General features: G+C 45.2%; 1 protein-coding gene across 21 annotated transcripts in view; it reads right to left on the reverse strand.

The window, feature by feature from the left end:
• Positions 1-20,311, reverse strand: part of SNX29 (sorting nexin 29) — a 526,970-nt gene that overhangs the window by 448,852 nt on the left and 57,807 nt on the right. For all 21 annotated transcript variants that reach the window (XR_004961818.1, XR_004961819.1, XM_036280935.1 and 18 more), the window contains exons 6-9: positions 8,576-8,756; positions 5,221-5,291; positions 3,818-4,066; positions 417-786 (exon numbers count right to left, since the gene is read on the reverse strand). Coding sequence is in view for 19 of the 21 variants with exons in the window: in XM_036280935.1 (XP_036136828.1) it covers positions 417-786; positions 3,818-4,066; positions 5,221-5,291; positions 8,576-8,756 (871 nt within the window). In the remaining 2 variants the exon portion in view is untranslated. The remainder of the gene's footprint in view (positions 1-416; positions 787-3,817; positions 4,067-5,220; positions 5,292-8,575; positions 8,757-20,311) is intronic.

Genomic DNA, 20,311 nt, shown 5'->3' on the forward strand with positions numbered 1-20,311 from the left:
AGCAGCAAGTGCAGGCCAATGACCGCTGTCCACACTCCTGCAGATAAACACAGAAATCGCTAGCCCATGGCTATTTTCTAGAATAACCCTGCCTTTCTCCTGAGCGTCCTATGCTAATGGCAAGTTACAGATGGGAAGAAGGTCTAGAAAACAAAAATGAAAGCTGTATATACAATAAAGCAGAAAGTTCAAGGCACACTTCTTGACACCAGTTTTGTAATAGCACCTTCAAATGGACTCCCTTCCCCTCACTTAGTTTTCAGCAAGCTAATAATGTTCCTCCCTCCCAAATCGAGATCTGGAAAATGAATGATGCCCTAAACAAATATAAACCTTGCACCCAATTTCACCCAATACCACAGAAAGAGAAAGCAGTTGCTGTACCACTCTTCATTAAGATCTCAAGTGGGACTTACTTCTCGGGTGATTCTGAGTGGCCTGTGCGCTTCCTTCCTGACATGTACACATCCTCCTCATTTTCATCCGCATCTTCATCATCGATGCTTTTCACATCGAGCTTCTGGTACCCAAACTCCCCATTCAGAGACAGAGAATCAATTTTCCATGAGTTGCTGCTCTGGCTTCCATTGGAATTGGGCCCAAAGGGGCTCTCAAAGGCCGACATGATATTGACCGAGGAGCGGTCGGAGTTCTCCTCCGAGCTCTCCCCAGTCCCAGGTATCTTTTTCAAAACATCACCAGAGTTCTGCTCATCTTCCTCATCATCAAATGAGATAATATTGGTCACCTTCTTTTTCTTCTTCCGTTCCTTTTTACATTTTGCATCTGGTAAAAGACAAGATATGATATAAGAAAAAGTAGGCAGAATAAAAGTGTGATCAAGCCATCTTGACTGTAGATTGTGGGAAAATCCTCTACTACTCCACTAACAATTGTAAGCTAAATTCAGATATTTTTAAATCCTTGGAAAAACATCTGTTTAGAAGAGACTGAGCAAAATGGATATGGGCCTCTACTTGTGATTTAAACAATTTTTAGATATGTCTCCTTGGGCACAGTAAACAAAAGAAAAAATAAACAAATGACACTACATCAAACTTAAAAGTTTTTGCACAGTGAAAGAAACTATCAACAAAACAAAAAGACAACCTACTGAATGGGAGAAGATATTCACCAATTACACATCCAGTAAGGGGTTAATATCCAAATCTATAAGGAATTCATACAACTTAGCACCAAACAATCAAATTTAAAAATGGGCAGAGTACCTGAATAGACATGTCTCCAAAGAGGACACACAGATGGCCACTAGACATATGAAAAGATACTCAACATCACTAATCATTAGGAAAATGCCACATTAAAACTACAATGAGATATCCCCTCACACCTGTCAGAACGGCCACTATCAATAAAACAACAAACAACAAGTGTTGGTGAGGATGTGGAGAAAAGGGAACCCTTGTACAGTATTGACGGGATTGCAAACTGGTGTAGCCACTATGGAAAACAGTATGGAAGTTTCTCAAAAATGTTTAAATATAATTACTATAGAACTCAGCAATTCCACTTCTGGGTATTTATCTGAAGAAATCCCAAATACAAATTTGAAAAGATATCTGCACCTCTATGTTTACTGCAGCATTATACACAATAGCCAAGATGTGGAAGCCACCTAAGTAAGTGTCCATCAATAGACGAATGGATAAAGATGATGTGGTACATATATGCATTGAAATATGCTTCAACCATAAAAAAAGGAATGAAATCTGACCATTTGCAACAAGACAGATAGACCTAGAGGGTATTATTATATGCTAAGTGAAATAAATCAGAGAGAGACAAATACTATATGGAATCTAATAAACAAAATAAGTGAACAAACAAAACAGAAACAGACCCACAGATACAGAGAATAAATTGACAGATGCCAGAAAGGATAAAGGTGAGGGGATGTGAGAAAATTGTAAAAGGGATTAAGAAGTACAAATTGCCAGTTACAAAAATAGTCACAGTGATATAAAGTACAGCACAGGGAATATATTCAACAATATTGTAATAACTATGCATGGTGTCAAATGAGTACTAGACTTACCCGGCAAGGGAGCGGGGGGGTGATCACTTCATAAGGTATATAAATGTCTAACCACTATGTGTATACCTGAAACTAATATAATATTATATGTCAACTGTAATTGAAAAATAAATTTTAAAAAATAATTTTAATAAAATATACCACAGATCATATGTTAAAATTGTTCCTTCTAAGCACTTTGATTCAAAGGATGTTATTATTGAAATGATTTTCATTGTTTCACTTTGGGAAATACTCTCATGGCTGGTAGATATAGACAAAGCCAAAAAAAACCAGTTTGAGGTTGTAGTCAATTGTTCGATGACCACAAATTGCACCCATTCCTACATAATGCCCCTTTACAATGGGACTCTGTCAGTCCATTGAGGGTGGTATCTATTTCTCCACCCTCTTGAATCTGGGTTGGCCTAGTGTTCTGTCTTTACCAGTGGAATGTGGCAGACATAACAGTGTGTGAGTTCCAGAGCCTAGGCATCAAGAGGTCTCGCACCCTCTTGAAATCCTGCCCTAAAACTACCCTGGAAGAAAACTGATTTAGCTTATTGGAGGATGAGAGGCCCTGGGTAGAAAAACTGAGATGCCCCAGCCAATGGTCAGACACAGGAGGGAGGCCATCTGACACTTTCCAACTCAGCTACCAGCTGAATGCAGCCCCATGAGTGAGCCCAGGTGACACCAGCAGAAAAACCACCCTGCTGAGCCACAGCATCATTAAAAAATAATAAATCATGACTGTTTAAAACCACTACATTTTTTTTTCTTTATTGATTTTAGAGAGACAGGAAGGGAGGAGAGAGAGATGGAAACATCGATGAGAGAGGACATCGACTGGCTGCCTCCTGCATGCCCCCCACTAGGGATCAGGCCCACAACCTGGGCATGTGCCCTGACTGGGAATCGAACCGGCGACCTCTTGGTACACGGGTCCACATTCAACCACTGAGCCACACCAGTCAGACCCACTATATATTTTTAACTATATATTACACAGCAAAAGCTAATGGAAACAGAAATTAAGACTACCTTGGTGACCAGTACTTGGATGACCCAGTTTACCTCTCTTAATCATCAACTTGGGTATGAGACACTTTGTACCAATTACCAAAATTCCATTCCCTCTAAACCAAGGTGTGATGTGCTTCACCAGAGCATACAACTCTGAGACAATGTCAAAATGAATGGAAAGGATACTGCCTTGGGTATACAAATTCCATTGTCTCTGTTACACAAAGCCCTCAACAGACCCTTTTCTGTGTCGTTCACATGGGGTCTATGCTTGAGAAGGAGAGGGCAAACAGATAAAGACAGTGTGTACCAAAGACTCCATGAGATTCTGAATTTTACCATCACTAATAATCCCAAAGGGACGACCATGATTACTGTTTTTTTTAAGAGATTTGAGACTACTAGGACTTAGTACTAAACCAAAATTTCCAAATTGTGCTGTAGCAATATTCTGGGTGTCCCAGAAGGCTCAGAGTATTGTAAACATGTCACAGTATTAATGTTAATCAAGTAATTAATTGATTAATCCCTTTCCCTGGCCTCCATTTAAATATCTTCCCCCAAAAAAAAGGCAAGGCCAATAGTAATCCCTCTTCACAGCACCCAGTGCTTGGCTTCCTTCCCATTTACCAGAAGGATAATTAATTAGTTATATCAGCTTTCACTCCCCTTGGCTTTCAGATGATATGGGCCTTGGCCCCAGCCTGTCCTTTACCCGGCCCCTCTGTTCTACCTCGAATGCTTGTTCTGGCTCACCGGCACTGACGTGCTTGGACATGACAGGCAGGGGGTCGGTCTCCTGCTCAGGTTTGATGAGGATGGAGACAGCAGAGGATGCCGTGATCTCCCTGAAAAGGCTGCTCACTCCTTGCGTGGACTCCTTCAGCAAGGAGGTCACATTCTGCGTTGACTCCTTTAAGAGGTCCGAGACGGTAGGAGCAAACTTGCTCTGCCCATTTAAATCCTTGTTGTCAATGTTGATCGCGAAGAGTATGGAGTTCAGACCTTCCGCACAAAGGGAAAAGTGTGGAGTGTGAGCTGTTGGAGAGTCACACCTCCAACACGATAAACAAGATGTAGACATTACAGGACACAGGAGGGTACAGACTGATCTTAAATGTCGATTAGAATCTCCCACAACTGGGGTCGGTAGATACCAGCTATCACAGCAGCTGAGTCATTCCAAATCCTCTCTGTCAAGAGGAGGGTAAGCCATAGTTCTGAGGTCAGACTGCCTGGGTTGAACCTCAACACTGCCATGTACAAGCTATGAGACCTCAGGTCAAGCTATTTATAACCTCTCTGAGTTTTAGTTTCCTTATCTGTAAAATGGGGACACAATATCTCTTCCACAGGGTAAGTATTAAAGACCATCACCCACCAAAACCCCAGCTCAGTGACCAACCACAAAAGGTGCATCAATGTCATTATCACTGCTCAGGCAAAAACACGCACTGGTATCCTATGGCCGACAGAGGAAATCATGGTCGAACCCTGACTCTTCCTCATCAATGAACTAGACTAACAAACTCTCAATGTGTGGGACTTGGTGCACACTTTCAGGAAAGAACAAAAAAAGGAGGAACCAAAGGATTTGGAAGAAAGCAGCAAGTTGCCCATTTCTGTCCGGTTGTTTCACCCTTTGAGGGAGAGTCAAATGATGAACAACTTAACAATTCACCAACTGCCATCACTCCAGGGCTTCCATGGTGACAAATGGTGTACATGACTCTTTATCACATTTGACTCTCTCTCAGCCCTATAAAGGACTGCCGTGCCATCAGGGTTCCCCCCTCATACAGCAGGAAAGTCAAGGTAACAAAGCTCACAGAATCTGTCCCAGGTCACCAGCCAGTGAGGGGTTGAGTGAGGCTTCAAAGGCAGGTCTCCTGCCTCCAATTCCCTGGGTCTTTATATTACACTTGCAAAGCCACTGCCAAAAACCCTCAACCCCATGTTCTCCCTGCCAGGGTATCAAATTCTAGATAAATGAACTCAATGCTCAATGCCATTCAAGGAAGGGCACTGGCAAGTGACTCAAGTGCTGATGGGCAGGGAAAATTAGAGCATCCCTTGGAGTTATAAATTCACTCCCAGGCAGCCTCCTCTGCTCACCAAGTTTCACAGGACCCATCACCCCTGGCCTTGCCCAGGCTTACCAGCCGCCATGGTAGGAAGCATGCTAGACCTTTCTTCATCCATCACGAAAGACCAGTCTTCATAAAAAGTGCTGCAAATTAAAAGAGAAAGGGAAAAGGCTCCAAACAGTGGTTCTCTGTATCCATTAGCTCAACAATTCTGTTACATGGCTTCCTGGGAAATCCATGCCCGGTCATCAGAGTGAACACAGGAGGTCTCTGCTGGGCTGAAGCTTCTGGTTATAAACTAAGCACTGATTGCATATATCCTATGACTTCTTCATTGGTCCCCAAGGTCTTTAGCATGCCCTGACCTTGACAGTACTGAAATAGGCATGAGATGTAAATGTGGTGTTTATGAAGCAGCAAAACAGAAGGGGACAAAGAGAGAAGTGACTTCCATTCAAGTAAGGTCTCCAAAAGACAGACAGGAAGTCTAAGCTAGGCACAGAGCCCCCTTTGGGCTAACACACAGAGAGCGAATTTCAGAAAGAAATCACAGAGCTCCATGGCGCCACCAACCAGGTCATTTGTATGTAACACCTGTTTGGGCTGCAGACCAAAAATCCCAACTTATCCTGGGAAAAGCTGGGAAACAAAAAAGGCTCCCACAAATCTAAGTGGGGAAAAGCGGGACAGAGAGGCCTATGGGGTATGTCCAAGGTTATCTAGCAATAAAGGGAGCTCAAAATAATTCCCCAACTCTTTATCCAGCCCTCTGCTAAGTGGTAACAAGCAAATATCCCCAATCCCCTGAGATCCATGCCAGGTCAGAGAACTCCAAGTTAGTGGAGTCACAGTTAAATTTCACTGAAGCACAGTCAATGGGTGAGTGACCTGTAGTTCAGCAGGCGACAGGACACAGATGCTGAAGTGACTGAATACAAGTAACAGAAAGGGAGCGGAGACGCATGGCATTCGAGACACCTGCCGGCCCAGCAGAACGGCAGGGGAAGCACAAAGCACATGTCCTGGCGGGCATGGCAACAGCAACACTGATTCCCCAAATTTTGATGCTTTAAAAATGTGAATCAGGCCCTGGCTGGTTTGGCTCAGCAGTTATAGCGTCGGCCCACGGACTAATGAGTCGCGGGTTCAATTCCGGGCAAGGGCATGTACCTCGGTTGCGATTTGTCCCTGGCCCTGATTGGGGTCATGCAGAAGGCAGCCACTGGTTGTGTCTCTTTCACGTGGATGTCTCTCTCTCTCTCTCTCTCTCTCTCTCCCTCCCACTCTATCTGAACAAAAGTGGAAAACTGTCCTCCGGTGAGGATAAAAAAAATGGTGAGTCAGTTTTCACGCATGTAAATGAGGCTGGTTTTCCCACATCAAAGTAGATTAAAGTGACTAGTGGCTTAGGTAAATTCAACTGTGATTCTTAACAGCTGGATCCACTTCAACTGCTCACTGTTAAAGTCAACTTTGATGTGGAGTGCAAAACTCTGAAGTACTTGCAAATGATGTGGTGCCGAAGAGCTTGATGAACAGTCATTTTTAGGAACATGACTATATTCTCCTTAACTAACGCTGGTTAACACTCGGGAGGTGACACAGACGTTTGACTCAGACCCTGGGCAGCACACAGGTGCAGGCAGCACCAGTTGTCCTGGGCCCCATCCTTCCCATTTAGACCCACAGAGTCTGAGTGTACAACTGGACAAAGCCTCACAGGCAGCATCAATGGGAGAACCTCAAAGGTTTGTTTGTTTTTTCTTTATTGATTTGAGAGAGAGAGAGGATGGGAGAGGGAGAGGGAGATAGAAACATCGATGAGAGAGAACATCGACTGGCCGCCTCCTGCATGTCCCCCACTGGGGATTTGGCCCACAACCTGGGCATGTGCCCTGACCGGGAATCGAACTAGTGACCTCTTGGTGCCTGGGTCGATGCTCAACCACTGAGCCACACCGGCCGGGCAGCAAGGGGTATTTATAAGAGCCGTAGAACACAATACCAGAATGTCTAACAAATTTACGGGTAGGGAGGTGACCACAAGGGGCAGAAGAAACAGGACAGACTTGAGCCAGGGCACACATGGCAAGATATGACATCACAGAAATGTATCATGGCACTAATGAAACGCCAGCTCACTGAGTCAAATGAAATCTCCCTGTTGAGGATCTGGGCACTGCGGATGTGGAAGTTACTCAAGAAACCAGGGCAGGACTGATCACACTCCCTTTGTATCACCAGACAAAACTACGTGTCTGGTCCACCATTCTCAGAGGGAAAATAACAGCCAAAGTCAAAGAGAGAGGGACTGGGAGAGAGAAACATCATTAGTACAGGAAAAATGACAGGACTGTCAATGTTTTTGAAGAAAATGTGGCTGCCTATACTATCACTGATGCACGTTCAGTGCCGTCTCCCCACCCTGCTGAGCTTGCCCGCCCAGTGACATGTGAGTGGAGACGAAGCATCACTTTGGGAAGAAGCTGTAAGAGCCAGTGCTTAGTTCAACCACATGTCCACAGAAACGGAGCATCTCAGCCTGGGTCCCTGAGATGAGAATCCCCATTCACCCACGAGAGACATGAAGCAGAGGGAAGAAATAAACTCAGCTGTCTCAAGCCACTTAAGCTTTTGTCGTGTTTGTTGGGACTGCATAACCTGGCCTATGATACCTGATACAGTGAACTTTATGATCAAGAAAAAACAAAAACATAATAAAATTGGGAGTTGTGTTTTAACAACAAACAACTTCTCTCCCCAACTTAACTTCCATATTCTTTCAGTCAGTTTGGTATTGATTAGCCCCCAAAAATAAAAAATGTAGAAAAGAGTTGTAAAGACAAAACATGAAACTGGGCACTAAAATCCAACATCTGAAGAGGAAGAAATTCTGAACCTAAAAGAATCCCAAATTAAAATTCCCCAAAAAAAATTAATAAAGAAGCCCAGCCGGTGTGGCTCCATGGTTGAGCATCAACCCATGCACCAAGGAAGTCGCCGGTTCGATTCCAGGTCAGGGCACATGTCCAGGTTGTGGGCCCGATCCCCAGTGGGGGACGTGCAGGAGGCGGCCAATCGATGTTCTCTCTCATCAGTGTTTCTATCTCTCTCTCCCTCTCTAAAAATCAATAAAGGGGAAAAAATGCAGGGAAAAAAAGATTTAAAAAAATAAAATGAAATTCCATGCAGTGAGAGCAGGCGTGTCCTACAACAGCCGTAGCAGTCAGAGGCAAGTATCGAGTGCTCGCTACATGCAGGTGCCATGCTGAGCCCTTTGCAGGCCTTCTCTCATTTAACAAATGGGGCTGAGAGAGGGGAACCCCGTTGCCCCAGATGGGGGCCTGGGATGCAAATCCACCACCTGACTCCAGAGTCTGTGATTGTAAGCACTGGCCAGCCCCCCCAGGACCCCCGGGCGCGGTACCTGAGCCTGCTGCGGTCGGCCAGGAGCATGTGCAGGTAGCGCTCCAGCGAGTGTTCGTTGAGGGCACAGCGCAGCCAGGCCCGGCCACGGCCCACGTCCGAGGCGATGTGGCGCAGGGAGTAGAAGCGCTGCAGCTCGTGCTTGCTGAGGACCTCCTTCACGTAGAACCAGAACACGGGCTCTGCGGAGACAGCGGGCAGGCTGCGGCACTTGGCCTGGGACACGCATCACTTTTAGAGTAACGCTCCCTGGGCATCTTTGAGGTGCTAACGTTACTTCCTTAGCACAGAAAGGGAAGATACTGAAGAGTATACCGAAAATAAAAATGACCCCCAAGTCCACCCCCAGACATGGCCATTGTTAACATTTTCAAGCATTTCCCTCCAGTCTTTTTTCTTGTACTTTTCTTTTTTATACGAAACCAGCATCTATGATAGGCTGAATTATAACCCCCAAAGCTAATCATGTCTTAATCCCTGGAACCTGCCAATGTTACTTCATGTGGTAAAAGTAGCTTTGCAGCGGGGATTCAATTAAGAATCTTGCAAAGGAAAGATTATTGATTATTCTACAGTCTCTATGGGCCATGATCATTACAAGTATCTTTATTAGAGGGAGGCAGAGTGAGATTGGACATAGAAGAGGAGAAGGTGATGTGACCAGGGAAGCAGATACTGGAATGATGCCGCGCTAGCCAAGGAATACCAGCAGCCACCAAAAGCCAGAAGAGACCCTGGATCCTGCAGAAGGAACCGGCCTGCTGTCATCTTGACTTTGGCCTAAGGAAACCAACTTTGAATTAGCCTTCTGTAAGTGTAAGAAAATTAACCTGTGTTACTTGTAGTAATTTGTTACAAGAAACTAATACACCATTATATTGTGTGTGTTGCATATGGGTGTGTATGTATACATACACATATATACAAATACACACACACGTATTTTGTATGCTGGTCTGTTTCTTCTCGCCTATGTCATGAACATTTTCCTGTAACATTTAAAGATTTGGAAACATGATTTTTGATGGCTTTCCTGTTAATTTAACTATTTCTCTACAGCTGGGAACATGATATATTGCCAATTTTCCATACATACTGCTTTGAGCATCCTTGTACATAACTAATTGTCCTCATTTCTAGTTCCTTAGGAGAGATTTTCATAGGTCAGAGAATAGGAACAGATTTAAGGCTTTAAGCTAAGAAAGTGTGTTTTTATCCATAAAATGGTAATTGTGCCTCTTCACATCCCCCCTTTTTTTATCCACAGCCACACAGATTTTTTCTAGTTATAATTCTACTGTATACCTAACTTTGTGATCAATTTTCTTTACCTAACATCAACACTTTTTCTTGCTACAAATAATAGTAACAGCAACAGCCGATACTATTCATTGAGCATTGACTACATCCCAGCCGTTGCACTAAACACTTTACATCTGACCTCACTCCTTATAACCACCAACGTCATCTCCACGTCAAAGACAAGGTCCAAGGCCTAGACGAGTAAAGTAACTCACACAGCGCGAAACACAGTAAGCAATACAGAAGAATGGGATCTCAGAGCTGTTTAACTGCAAACCACGAAATCACACTGCCTTGCCAAGTGTGGGGGGCATCTACATTCTTTAAAATGATCATGCTCACAAATGCTTAATAGCCTGAGGGAGAAAATGCTGAGTGTGCAGCCAGACATGGATTCGAATCTAGGAGCTAACCAGGCACAAGGACCCCTCTGAGAATGTGACAAGATCTTTGAACCTTCCCTCCAAAAGGGTGCACATACACACATCCCATAAACTAGACACCCCATTAATGCACTCACTCTAACATTCCAGCTCAGCTAGCACTGAATGCCTTCTAACTGGGGCCATGGACTGGGTGAGTCTATGGGCTACCAGGCAGAGACTAGAAGGCCTTGTCCCTAACAAACTTCCAGACTAGTGGGCAGAACAACAGCTAAAGAGATTTTTCAGTGGAATGATGTTGGGCAGGTCACTCAACCATGCTAAGCTTTGGGTTCCTCTCCCTTAACAAAAGCCCCAAAGTATAGAGCCACCCAGTTACTGGGGTCACTGGAGAAAGTGAGGCAAGGCACTGAGCATGATGCTCAGTCCATGATGACTCACCATTGTTTACTTAAGATTTACCTTCCTATACAAGAGCATTGGTATCGTTCCCCCGTTTCCTTTACCTGTTAACAGCATCTAAAGGTCTATGTACGTAAGAGTGTGTGTATACATTTGTGGATCATGCCAACCTCTGGGATTGTTTACAATAAACATCCCAAGAATGACTGGAAAAACCACCAAAGGGCAGTTTGCTCAGGACAGCCTTCTGTCTCAGTGCCAAACGAATCCACTTCCCAATCCCACACTGCACAAGTGTGTTAACAGCCTTCTTTCCACTCAAAGCTTCTCTCAGAATCCAGAACAGGGGAAATTTGGTGAGAGCAGTCCTCGGAGTGGGCTGGCCAATGAACCAGTTTGAAACACACCGGACAACCATCTGGATATCCATCACCATTCACATCAAGTGACTCTCACCCACCATCGCAATCACTCTTGGAAACTGTAGTCACCTCCCTCTCACCTTGAATGCATATGGAACACTTGAAGGTGTGTTTTCACCTTTCAATTTCGCAAATTGCTTACCGCTACAGAATCCTCCTAAAGCTTGCCAGAGCGGTGCTGATGATGATAAGAATTATCCCAGCAGGGCTCCGCTTCCACTGCCAGACTTAATGTGATCTATTTAAAGTGCAGCTCACCTGCCACTTAACGCTTGCAGTGTCCGTAATTTAATTTGGAAATATACACCAAGCTCTCGCTTCTTTGAAATAAGGGGCTAATTCCAAAAGTAGGTGAGGGCTTCTGGCTCTCCCAATCTAAAAGCCATCTGCCAACCAGAACAAGAGCCAGGAAGGGGTTACTGAGGCAAGCGACCTGGGGCCACTCATTAATAGAGGGTAACTAATAGCACAGGGCCTTTGGCAACGTTTCTAACAGGCCTCAACTTTAATTGATGCCAAGAATTCATGCTTTGGAGACAAAAGAGGACCAAAACTTTGACTCAGATTCTAGTTCAGATTGTGTGACCGTGGGCAACCTATTTTGTTTATCTGCCTCATCTAAAAAATGAGGTTTTCTAGCAGGGAAAAAAAATGAGAAAATAAAGCATACATATAAAGCACTTAGTACCAAGGCACCAAGGCAGGCATACAACATCCCAGAAGAAAGCTCTTTCTTCTAAAAGCAGCACCCCTCTTTCCTAGGGGACTGAGTTCCATTTGAAGTTGCCTCCAGCACTTCCAACCTTCCCTTCCTTACCTGGGTAGGCAGGTAACCCAGGCTGGGCAATCACCTGGCCACAGCTGGCCCTAAGCCTTGATGTGCCTCACCCGCCCCACCCTCATCTCGCCCCACCCTCATCCCGGCCCTGTTTGATAGTTTGTGCATGTGGGTTTTCACTGTATTAATCTTGATTTTCTTTTTTTTAAAATATTGCATGAAAATAGTATTTGTCTTGATTGCTCAGTTTTGTTTGTACTCCTGCTAGCGTAGGTAGTTAAGAAAGGGAACATTAAGCCAGATTCACTAGGAGGCCATCCATAGCCTTACCAGGCTCCCCAGGGAACTGAAGCATCTTCCTCCCTGAGGGTACTTAACCCCCAAGCAGGGAGGAAGAATCTCCCCAGGGGACACCAGGAGAGGAATTACTGGGGGAGGAGTGAGAGAAATTCCTTCACTAGGCACTTGCACAGTAGAAACCAGGTGATGGGGGGGGGGGGGCAGAACTTTGAGGCATGTGCAGTGGGAGCCAAAATGGTGACATAAAGGGGCGGAGTCTAGCCTGGAAAACCTGAGAAAAGGACTGGATTGGATAGGGGAAGGAGCCAGCACAAGCCTGTGAAGGATTGGGAAAGAGATTGTTAGCTTGAAAGAAAGCCTGCTCTCTCCCAAGCCTGAGGTAACAGAATCAAAGCTTCACAAAGGCCCGTCTTGGTAGCACACATTCGCCCCTTCACTCTGGGCCTTCTCCCTGCAGCAGCCATGGGGCGCCAAGAGCAGGCCTGAGCTGGGCGGCGCAGCACCAGCCGGCGCAGCTGGAAGCACAGACTATGCTGGACTACGTGAGCCCAGGGTGATGACAGTACAGTTCTGGATCCTGACCCTCCTGGTGGGCACTTCTGCTCACCAGCCCAGAACTTACTCCACAGTGAGACGGAGCTGAGCCACCTGGTTGTGGATGAGACACCAGGTACCTGGGAACAGTCCTTTGTTTTCACTCCATAAGCCTGACCACTACACCTCATCCTCCTATGTGTGGGTCCCCGAAATGCTCTTCTCGTGACTCTGTGGAAGAACCCTACTTCCACAAGCAACACTTGCATAAGTTTTGTGGCTGAAGTGGGTGCCTCACTGGCTTCATCCCAGCCCCAGCCTTGGACCACAGGATCCTCCCCACAACCCAGGGTCCTCCCTACAACTTTACCTGAACCAACAGAAGACAGGCCTTATCTTCTTCTAGAACCAAAATCAGGAAACAATGGCCCAAGGGCCAAATTCAGCCACCAACCTGCTTTTGTAAGTAAAGTTTTATTGGAACACAGGCCTGCCCATTTGTTTCCATATTATCTGTGGCTGCTTTCCTGCTGCCACAGCAGTGAGAGCTGTGGGAGACCTATGGCCTACAGCACTTACTATCTTATCCCTTAATGAGGAAGCTTGCCAACCACTATTCTAGAAGTAGGAGCTCTGATAATCTTGTAAACCTGGAGCTACCTGGGACCATCACTATAGAGCAAGCCTACCTAGGAAAGATGCCAACCCAGAGAGAAGTGGGCTCAGAGAGACAGATGTGGGATACGGATCCCCTAACCAGCTCAAGCCCTAGATTTCTTAGTTACCTGAGTCAATAAGTGCCCCTTTTTTCCTCAAGTCTATGTGGCTTGCAGTCACTCATAACCAGAGGAAGCCTAATGCAGCGAGAAAGGGTATGTTCTTCAATCATTTGACAAGCATTTATGGAAACTGACAACACACCAGGCACTGAGCAATGCCTGTGCACGCTGAAGGGGCAAATGCGTCACTCAAAAATAAATAATGACAAAAAGAATTGCTCAACAAGAAACAAAAATCCCAACTACATGAAGCTAGGCTCCTTGTAAACAAAGAAAGGTTTGTTTTCCTCACATACTTAGTCTGGAAGTACACAGCTGGTTCAAAGGCTCTGTCACAGGCAGAATCTCCGATTTCTTGACCTTCACCTTACTGTCTCAGGGGACTGTCACCACTCTGGAAATCACGTCCACAATCAAAGCAGGAAGAAAGAGGACAAGATAAAGCCAGCTCTATCACCCTGGGATAAGTAACCCCAGGAAACTACAGGGGAGTGAAGAAGGGAATGCCAAGACTGACTTAATCACTCACCATCCATTGCCTAGAAAAGGATATCCCACTGCCCCATCAAAATCAGGTTCTACTAAGCCACAGAAGAAAGGGGAAATAGATTTTAGGTAGGAAACTAACAGAATCAACATTTCCAGGAGCGAAAGGCAAACCAAGTGCTTCAGTATTCCATCCTGAGACCTGGGTGAGCACAGGCACTCCCAAATCCCAGCCCCCTCCCCCAGCGGAGGAGCCTGACTACAAGATACAAATGCACCGCAAAGCAGTCTCAATAAGGGCTGCAGCTCTGCCCCTTGGCCATCTCCCACCGGCCACAAGACTGCCTCCCAGAACCGGAACACAGGGACTATGGTTTGAACAGGGACCATAGATAATAAAGAATTACACAAAATATATAAACTTGATACTTTTTTTGCTTTATTTAAATTGTAAAATAGCCCTGGCCAGTTTGGCTCAGCAGTTAGAGCGTCAGCCCGTGTAGTCCAGAGAGACCCGGGTTCAGTTCCCACTAAGGCCACGTACCTCGGTTGCAGTTTGTCACCGGCCCTGGTTGGGGTTGTGTGGGTGGCAACCACTCGATGTGTCTCTCTCACATCGATGTTTCTCTCTCTCTTCCTCTCTCTCCCCCTCTCGCTCTATGCAAACATGTCCTCGGATGAGGATAAAAATAATAAAATAAATTATAAAATATACATAAAATTTATCATTTTTACTATTTTAAGTGTAAAATTCAGTGGCATTAAGTATATTCGCAATGTTGTGCAACTATAACCACTATCCATTTCCACAACTTCTTCATCATCCCACACAGAAACTCCACAGCCATTACACAATAACTCCCCCATTCCACTCCCTAACTCGTGGTAACCTCTATTCTACTTTCTGTCCCTAAGAAATGGGCTTTTCTAGATACTTCATATAAGTGAAATAATACAATATTTGTTCTTTTGTATCTGCCTATTTTCACTTAGCATGTTTTTGAGGTTCATCCACATTATAGCATGTATCAGTACTTTGTTTCTTTTTATGACTGAATAATATTCCATTATATGCATATACCATATTTCTTTATCTATTCATCTGCCGATGGACATCTGGGTTGTTTCCACCTTCTGGCTACTGTGAATAATGCTTCAGATGAACACAGATATGTAAGTATCTGTTTGAGTCCCTGCTTTCAATTCTTTTAGGTAAATATTTAGAAGTAGAATTGCTGGAACATACAGTGAATTCTGTTAACTTTTTGAGGAACCACCAACTATTTTCCACAGAGACTGTACCATTTTACATCGATACTTTTGTGTGTGTAGAGATAAAACTGTCTTTATTTCTCTGCAACTAAAATTAACTGTTACTAAACTCCCTTTCAGTTAGATAAAACTTAAATTTGCCAATTATAGGTAACTTAACCACTTCTGTCTTTTCTTTAATTGTGGTAAAATTCACTTAACATAATATTCACCATCTTAACCATTTAAAAGGATAGAATTCAAAATTTGATACACTTTTTCTTTTTTATCCTCACCCGAGGACATTTTTCCATTTTTTGTTCAGATAGAGTGGGAGGGAGAGAGATGAAGACAGAGAGAGAAAGAGAAACATTGACGCGAAAGGGACACATAAGTGGCTGCCCCCCACACGACCCCAACCAGGGCCAGGGACCAACTGCAACCGAGGTACATGCCCTTAGCGGGAATCGAACCCGGGTCTCTCTGGACCGCAGGCCGACGCTCCAACCGCTGACCCAAACCGGCCAGGGCTTGATACATTTTTTAAAGAATGAATAAAGGTACAATAATAATCCGAGATACTGGATTACTTTGAGAGACATCAATAGATTTAAATTTTTAAATTGAACATCCCTACTGACGCTATAGAACAAATGCCAGTTATCTTGGTGGGGCAGATGGAGATCTCCGAAGTAAAGCAAGGAAGAAAGGCCAAGTTGCCACTGGCTGCCGTATGTGACATGGCTCCTCACCCCCCACCCCCGCTTTCCCCTTGGTCCACTCTCCCTTCACTCACCCTGCCACAGCCTCACTGGTCTGCGGGGTGTTCCTCCAACATGCCAAGCCTGCTGTGCCTCAGAGCCTACCCAGCCATGAAAACGGAATACACCAGGCAGTTTACTGAAGGAATTGAATACAGGGCATCCATTACAAAGATTTTGGAAGAGCTAAAAAAGCCAATAGGAGATGATGAGGCCACCTAGAGGATCACCAAGATCAGAAAGCCAACCCATCCCTAGAACCAGAGGAACGAAAGAAAGGAGTGGTGTGAGCAGGGCTGCCAGGCAACAGCTGGACGGTGGCAGAGGCACCCGGGAAGGAAGGGGAGGAGAAGAGGGGCACCTAACCAGCAGGCCACGTGGGACCTCCACGGACCGAGGAGGGAGCACAGGCACTGCTGGAGATGCCACCGAAGGCAGAGGTGAGAGGGAGAAATTGTCTAGCTTCCCTCTTCCTCCTACCTTCTAAACTCATCACCACCTCCCACTAGCCAAACCAAAATGGAAGACAATGGGCAAGAGAGCCTGGGAGACAGAATCTGCAGGGAAAGGACAGAGAATAAATTTGAGAGCAACCAGCAACTGACTGGTGTACATGCTTTGGAACTTGTTGAACCACAGTTCCTTCCCCCAATAACAGTGTAGCTAATTCCCTCACTTCCTTTGGTCTCTATTCAAATGTCCCAGAAAGAGGCTGTCTGGCCACTCTATGAAGAAGTTAAAGCCTGCCCTGGCCAGTGTGCCTCAGGGTTAGAGTGTCGGCTCTCACACCAAAGGGTTGAGGGCTTGACTCCCAGTCAAGGGCAGATACCTGGGTTGCAGGCCCAACCCCCGGCCCCGGTCAGGGAACATGCAGGAGGTAACCAATTGATGTATCTCTCTCACATCAATGTTTCTTGCTCTCTCCCCCTCCCCTTCCCTCTCCCTCCCTCCATTCCACTCTCTCTAAAACTCAATGGAAAAAAAATATCCTTGGATGAGAATTAACAAAAAAGTAAAAAATAAAAATAACAAAGAAGAATATAAAACCTCCATCCAGTGGCAGACTGCTAGCTGGTCATCAAAATCTATCCCTCTTCTTCCTGAACCACCAGACACACTATATTCCCAGCCTGCTCAACAGTGGCCAAGTGATCACAGTTTCCTGTACTCCCAGGTGTCCGTCACTGGCCTCATTCACTCACTCCTGTCATGTGTCCGGCCCTGTGAGCCCTGAGGTCTAAGTCCCAAGCTCTAATAGCTCGGCATAGCACACTGGGCATTCACCCATATTATCCAAGAATCTCCAGCATCTCCTTTATTAAAAAGCAGGGATCTTCACTAGCACCAAAGAAACAGGAACTTTTAAAGTAAGTGTCTTTTTTCTTCCAGGGGCGTACCTTGCCCTCTGCTAAAAGGCCATTTTCACGCTGTCAGGAAGGAAGCAAAGGACCCATGGCACCAACAAGCTAGATAACTATGGACTAAAAACTGACAACTTTGAGGCCAAATCTGGGTCCCAATTTCTAACACATCAGGATCAAACACCTTTGAAACAGCCAAAGGTCACCTTCGGCCAACAGGCAGCAGTCCAGCAACACCAGATCTTATTATGCTAGGACAGTTCGTGCCCCTTAGAAAATAGCCACTGGCCCAAGCCCTCGGCCACCTCAGCTGTCAAGGACCCTCCCAGGACCCTGTGGACAACCCATACTCCGGCAACTCACAGATGAACCGAAGCCTGTGGGAACAGCGCTCTGACTTCCAGGCTCCCTCCTAAGGCCAGCAGTTCCCTACCAGCTGTTAAACATGTTATCACCAACCCGGACATCCATCAGTATTTCCTCAGCACCTTCCGCAGAAGTCCTTCCAAGGTCTCTTTCACCAGAAGTATCTGATTTGCAAGTTCATGAACACAACAGAGAAACACAAAGAGGGAAGTGAAAACATTTACAGGGATGGGAGGGTGGGGGAGTCACATTCCCCTCCTTCAGAAAGATGGGCACAGGGTGTTCCTGGCACATGCAGCTTCCTCCAAAATTAATTTTCTACAGAAATGAAATGGTTCCCCAACATGACCCAAAGAAGCAAAATATAAATTCTGCTTTGAGTTTAATGCAATCAACCGTTTTTGAAAAATCCCCACTGACGAGCAAGGAAGTTGGTTTCTCTAATTTTACAGCTGTGGGTATATTAATATCACCTGCTTTTCAATGGACTGTGAAGGTGTACAGAGAACAGACAGTGGAGTTTGACTGCCCAAGAGAATGAGCAGCGTGGCCTGAAGTCTGGGTTCTTGAATCATTATTTTGAACATAGTTTATTGATTACCAGCAACTTTGCAATATACTGGATGAGCGAGGGTGGTCCCAGTCCTTGACCAGCAAGAGAGACAGTCAAAAACACCCAGGTAATGCCATATACAGAGGACTAAGGATTGCAGAGGGGCACCTATTGGAAGGGCACAGTCCAGCTGACCTGGGTGGGGGGCTCATAAATGAGGTTTTGAGAAAAGCCTGAAACTTTGAGAGAGAATAGATCAAAACTACAATAAGATACCACTTTTATATCCATTTGAATGGCTATCATTAAAAATACAAAAAAAAAATTGCAAATGTTGGTGAGGATATGGACAAATTGGAACTCTTATGCATTGCTGGTAAGAATGCAAAATGAGGCAGCCAGTATGGAAAACAATATGGTGGTTCTTCAAAAATTAAACACAGAATTACCATATGATCTAGCAATTTCACTTCTGGGTCTTCACAACCAGAAGAATTGAAAACAGGGACTTGAACAGTTACTTGTATACCCATGTTTATGGCAGCATTATTCACAACAGTCAATAGTGGAAGCAATCCAGGTGTTCATTGATAGATGAGTAAATAGACAAATGTGTACTCTATACATAAAATGGAATATTATTCAGCCTTAAAAAGGAAATTCTGACACATGCTACAAATGCATGAGCCTTGAGGATATTATGTTAAATGAAATATGCCAGACACAAATAGGGCAAATACTGTATGATAGACAGTAAGTCAAATGGTGTTTGCCAAGGGCTGTTGGAAGGAGGAAATGGGAGTTGGTGTTTAATGGGGACAGAGTTTCAATATAGGAAGATGAAAAGGTTCTGAAGATGGATGGTGGTGATGGATGTACAATGTGAATGCAATTAATGCCTCTTAAAATCATTAAAATTGTCATTTTTATGTTATATACATTTTACCACAATTTTTTTTAATCCTCACCCAAGGATGCTTTTCCATTTATCATCAGATTGAGTAGGAGGGGGAGAGAGAGTAGGAGAGAGAGGGAGAGAAACATTGATGTGAGAGACACACATCGACTGGTTGCCTCCCACATGACCCGACCAGGGCCAGGGACAAACCACAACTGAGGTATATGACCTTGACCAGAATCGAACCCTCAACTAATTGGTCCCCGGGCTAATGCTCCAACCACTGAGCCAAACCAGCCAGGGCATTTTACCACAATTATTCAAAGAGAAGGAATAAAAACAGAAGTGTGAGCAGCTGTCATTTCGGCTCATTTCGGCGAGGGGTGGGGAGGAAGGAGGGCAATGGAAGGGAAGAACAGAGGTACTTCCAGACTTGAAGAGCTTCGGGACTGCAGAACCCAGGAGTGCTGTTCTGAATTTCGGATTTAACCATCTAACTTGGTCAGAGGCACGAAGCAGTGAAAGAGCAATGGTACTGAAGACCCTCTCCCCCAGAGTGTCCAGCATCAACGCTGTGGTCGCTGAACTGTGGGAAGGTCCCCAGGGTCACAAGTCAGGGGCCACAGCGGAACTTGTGAGGCTCAGGCCATCATGTCTTTATCAGCTGGATAGAAGCGTGGCAACATCTCACCTGTCAGCTGCACGTCAGCCCTGGGTGTGTGCTAGGGTATAGAGGAAAAGCAGAGATAGACAAAGCTGGTAGGGGACAGACCTTAGAAGCCATGTCAAGGAGTGTGTACTCTTTCCCAAATCTAACAAAGAACCATGAAGGAGCTTAAGTAGGGGGTCAGGTGAGAGAGCAGGTTGGTCATTTAAGGCCCATCTGGCTGTAATATGCAGAGTAGATTAGCATTGATCAAGACTGAAGGTGAAAGACATAACTAGGGGAGAGAGAAGAGAACTCATTAAGGATGGAGAAAATGTGAGTGAATTAGGGGACCATCTGAGAGACAAAACACAGTGCTTTGTGAAGGACTGGTTTGAGGGCAGAGGGAAAGAAGGAGGAGGAGGCTGGGTGGAAGCCCAAGGGACCTGGGTGAAGGGCAGAGCCATTCACTAAGCAAGGAACACAGGAGCAAACATGGGGAAATAATGAGACTC

The sequence above is a fragment of the Molossus molossus genome, unplaced genomic scaffold, assembly GCF_014108415.1.
Source record: "Molossus molossus isolate mMolMol1 unplaced genomic scaffold, mMolMol1.p scaffold_m16_p_3, whole genome shotgun sequence".
Taxonomy (NCBI): domain Eukaryota; kingdom Metazoa; phylum Chordata; class Mammalia; order Chiroptera; family Molossidae; genus Molossus; species Molossus molossus.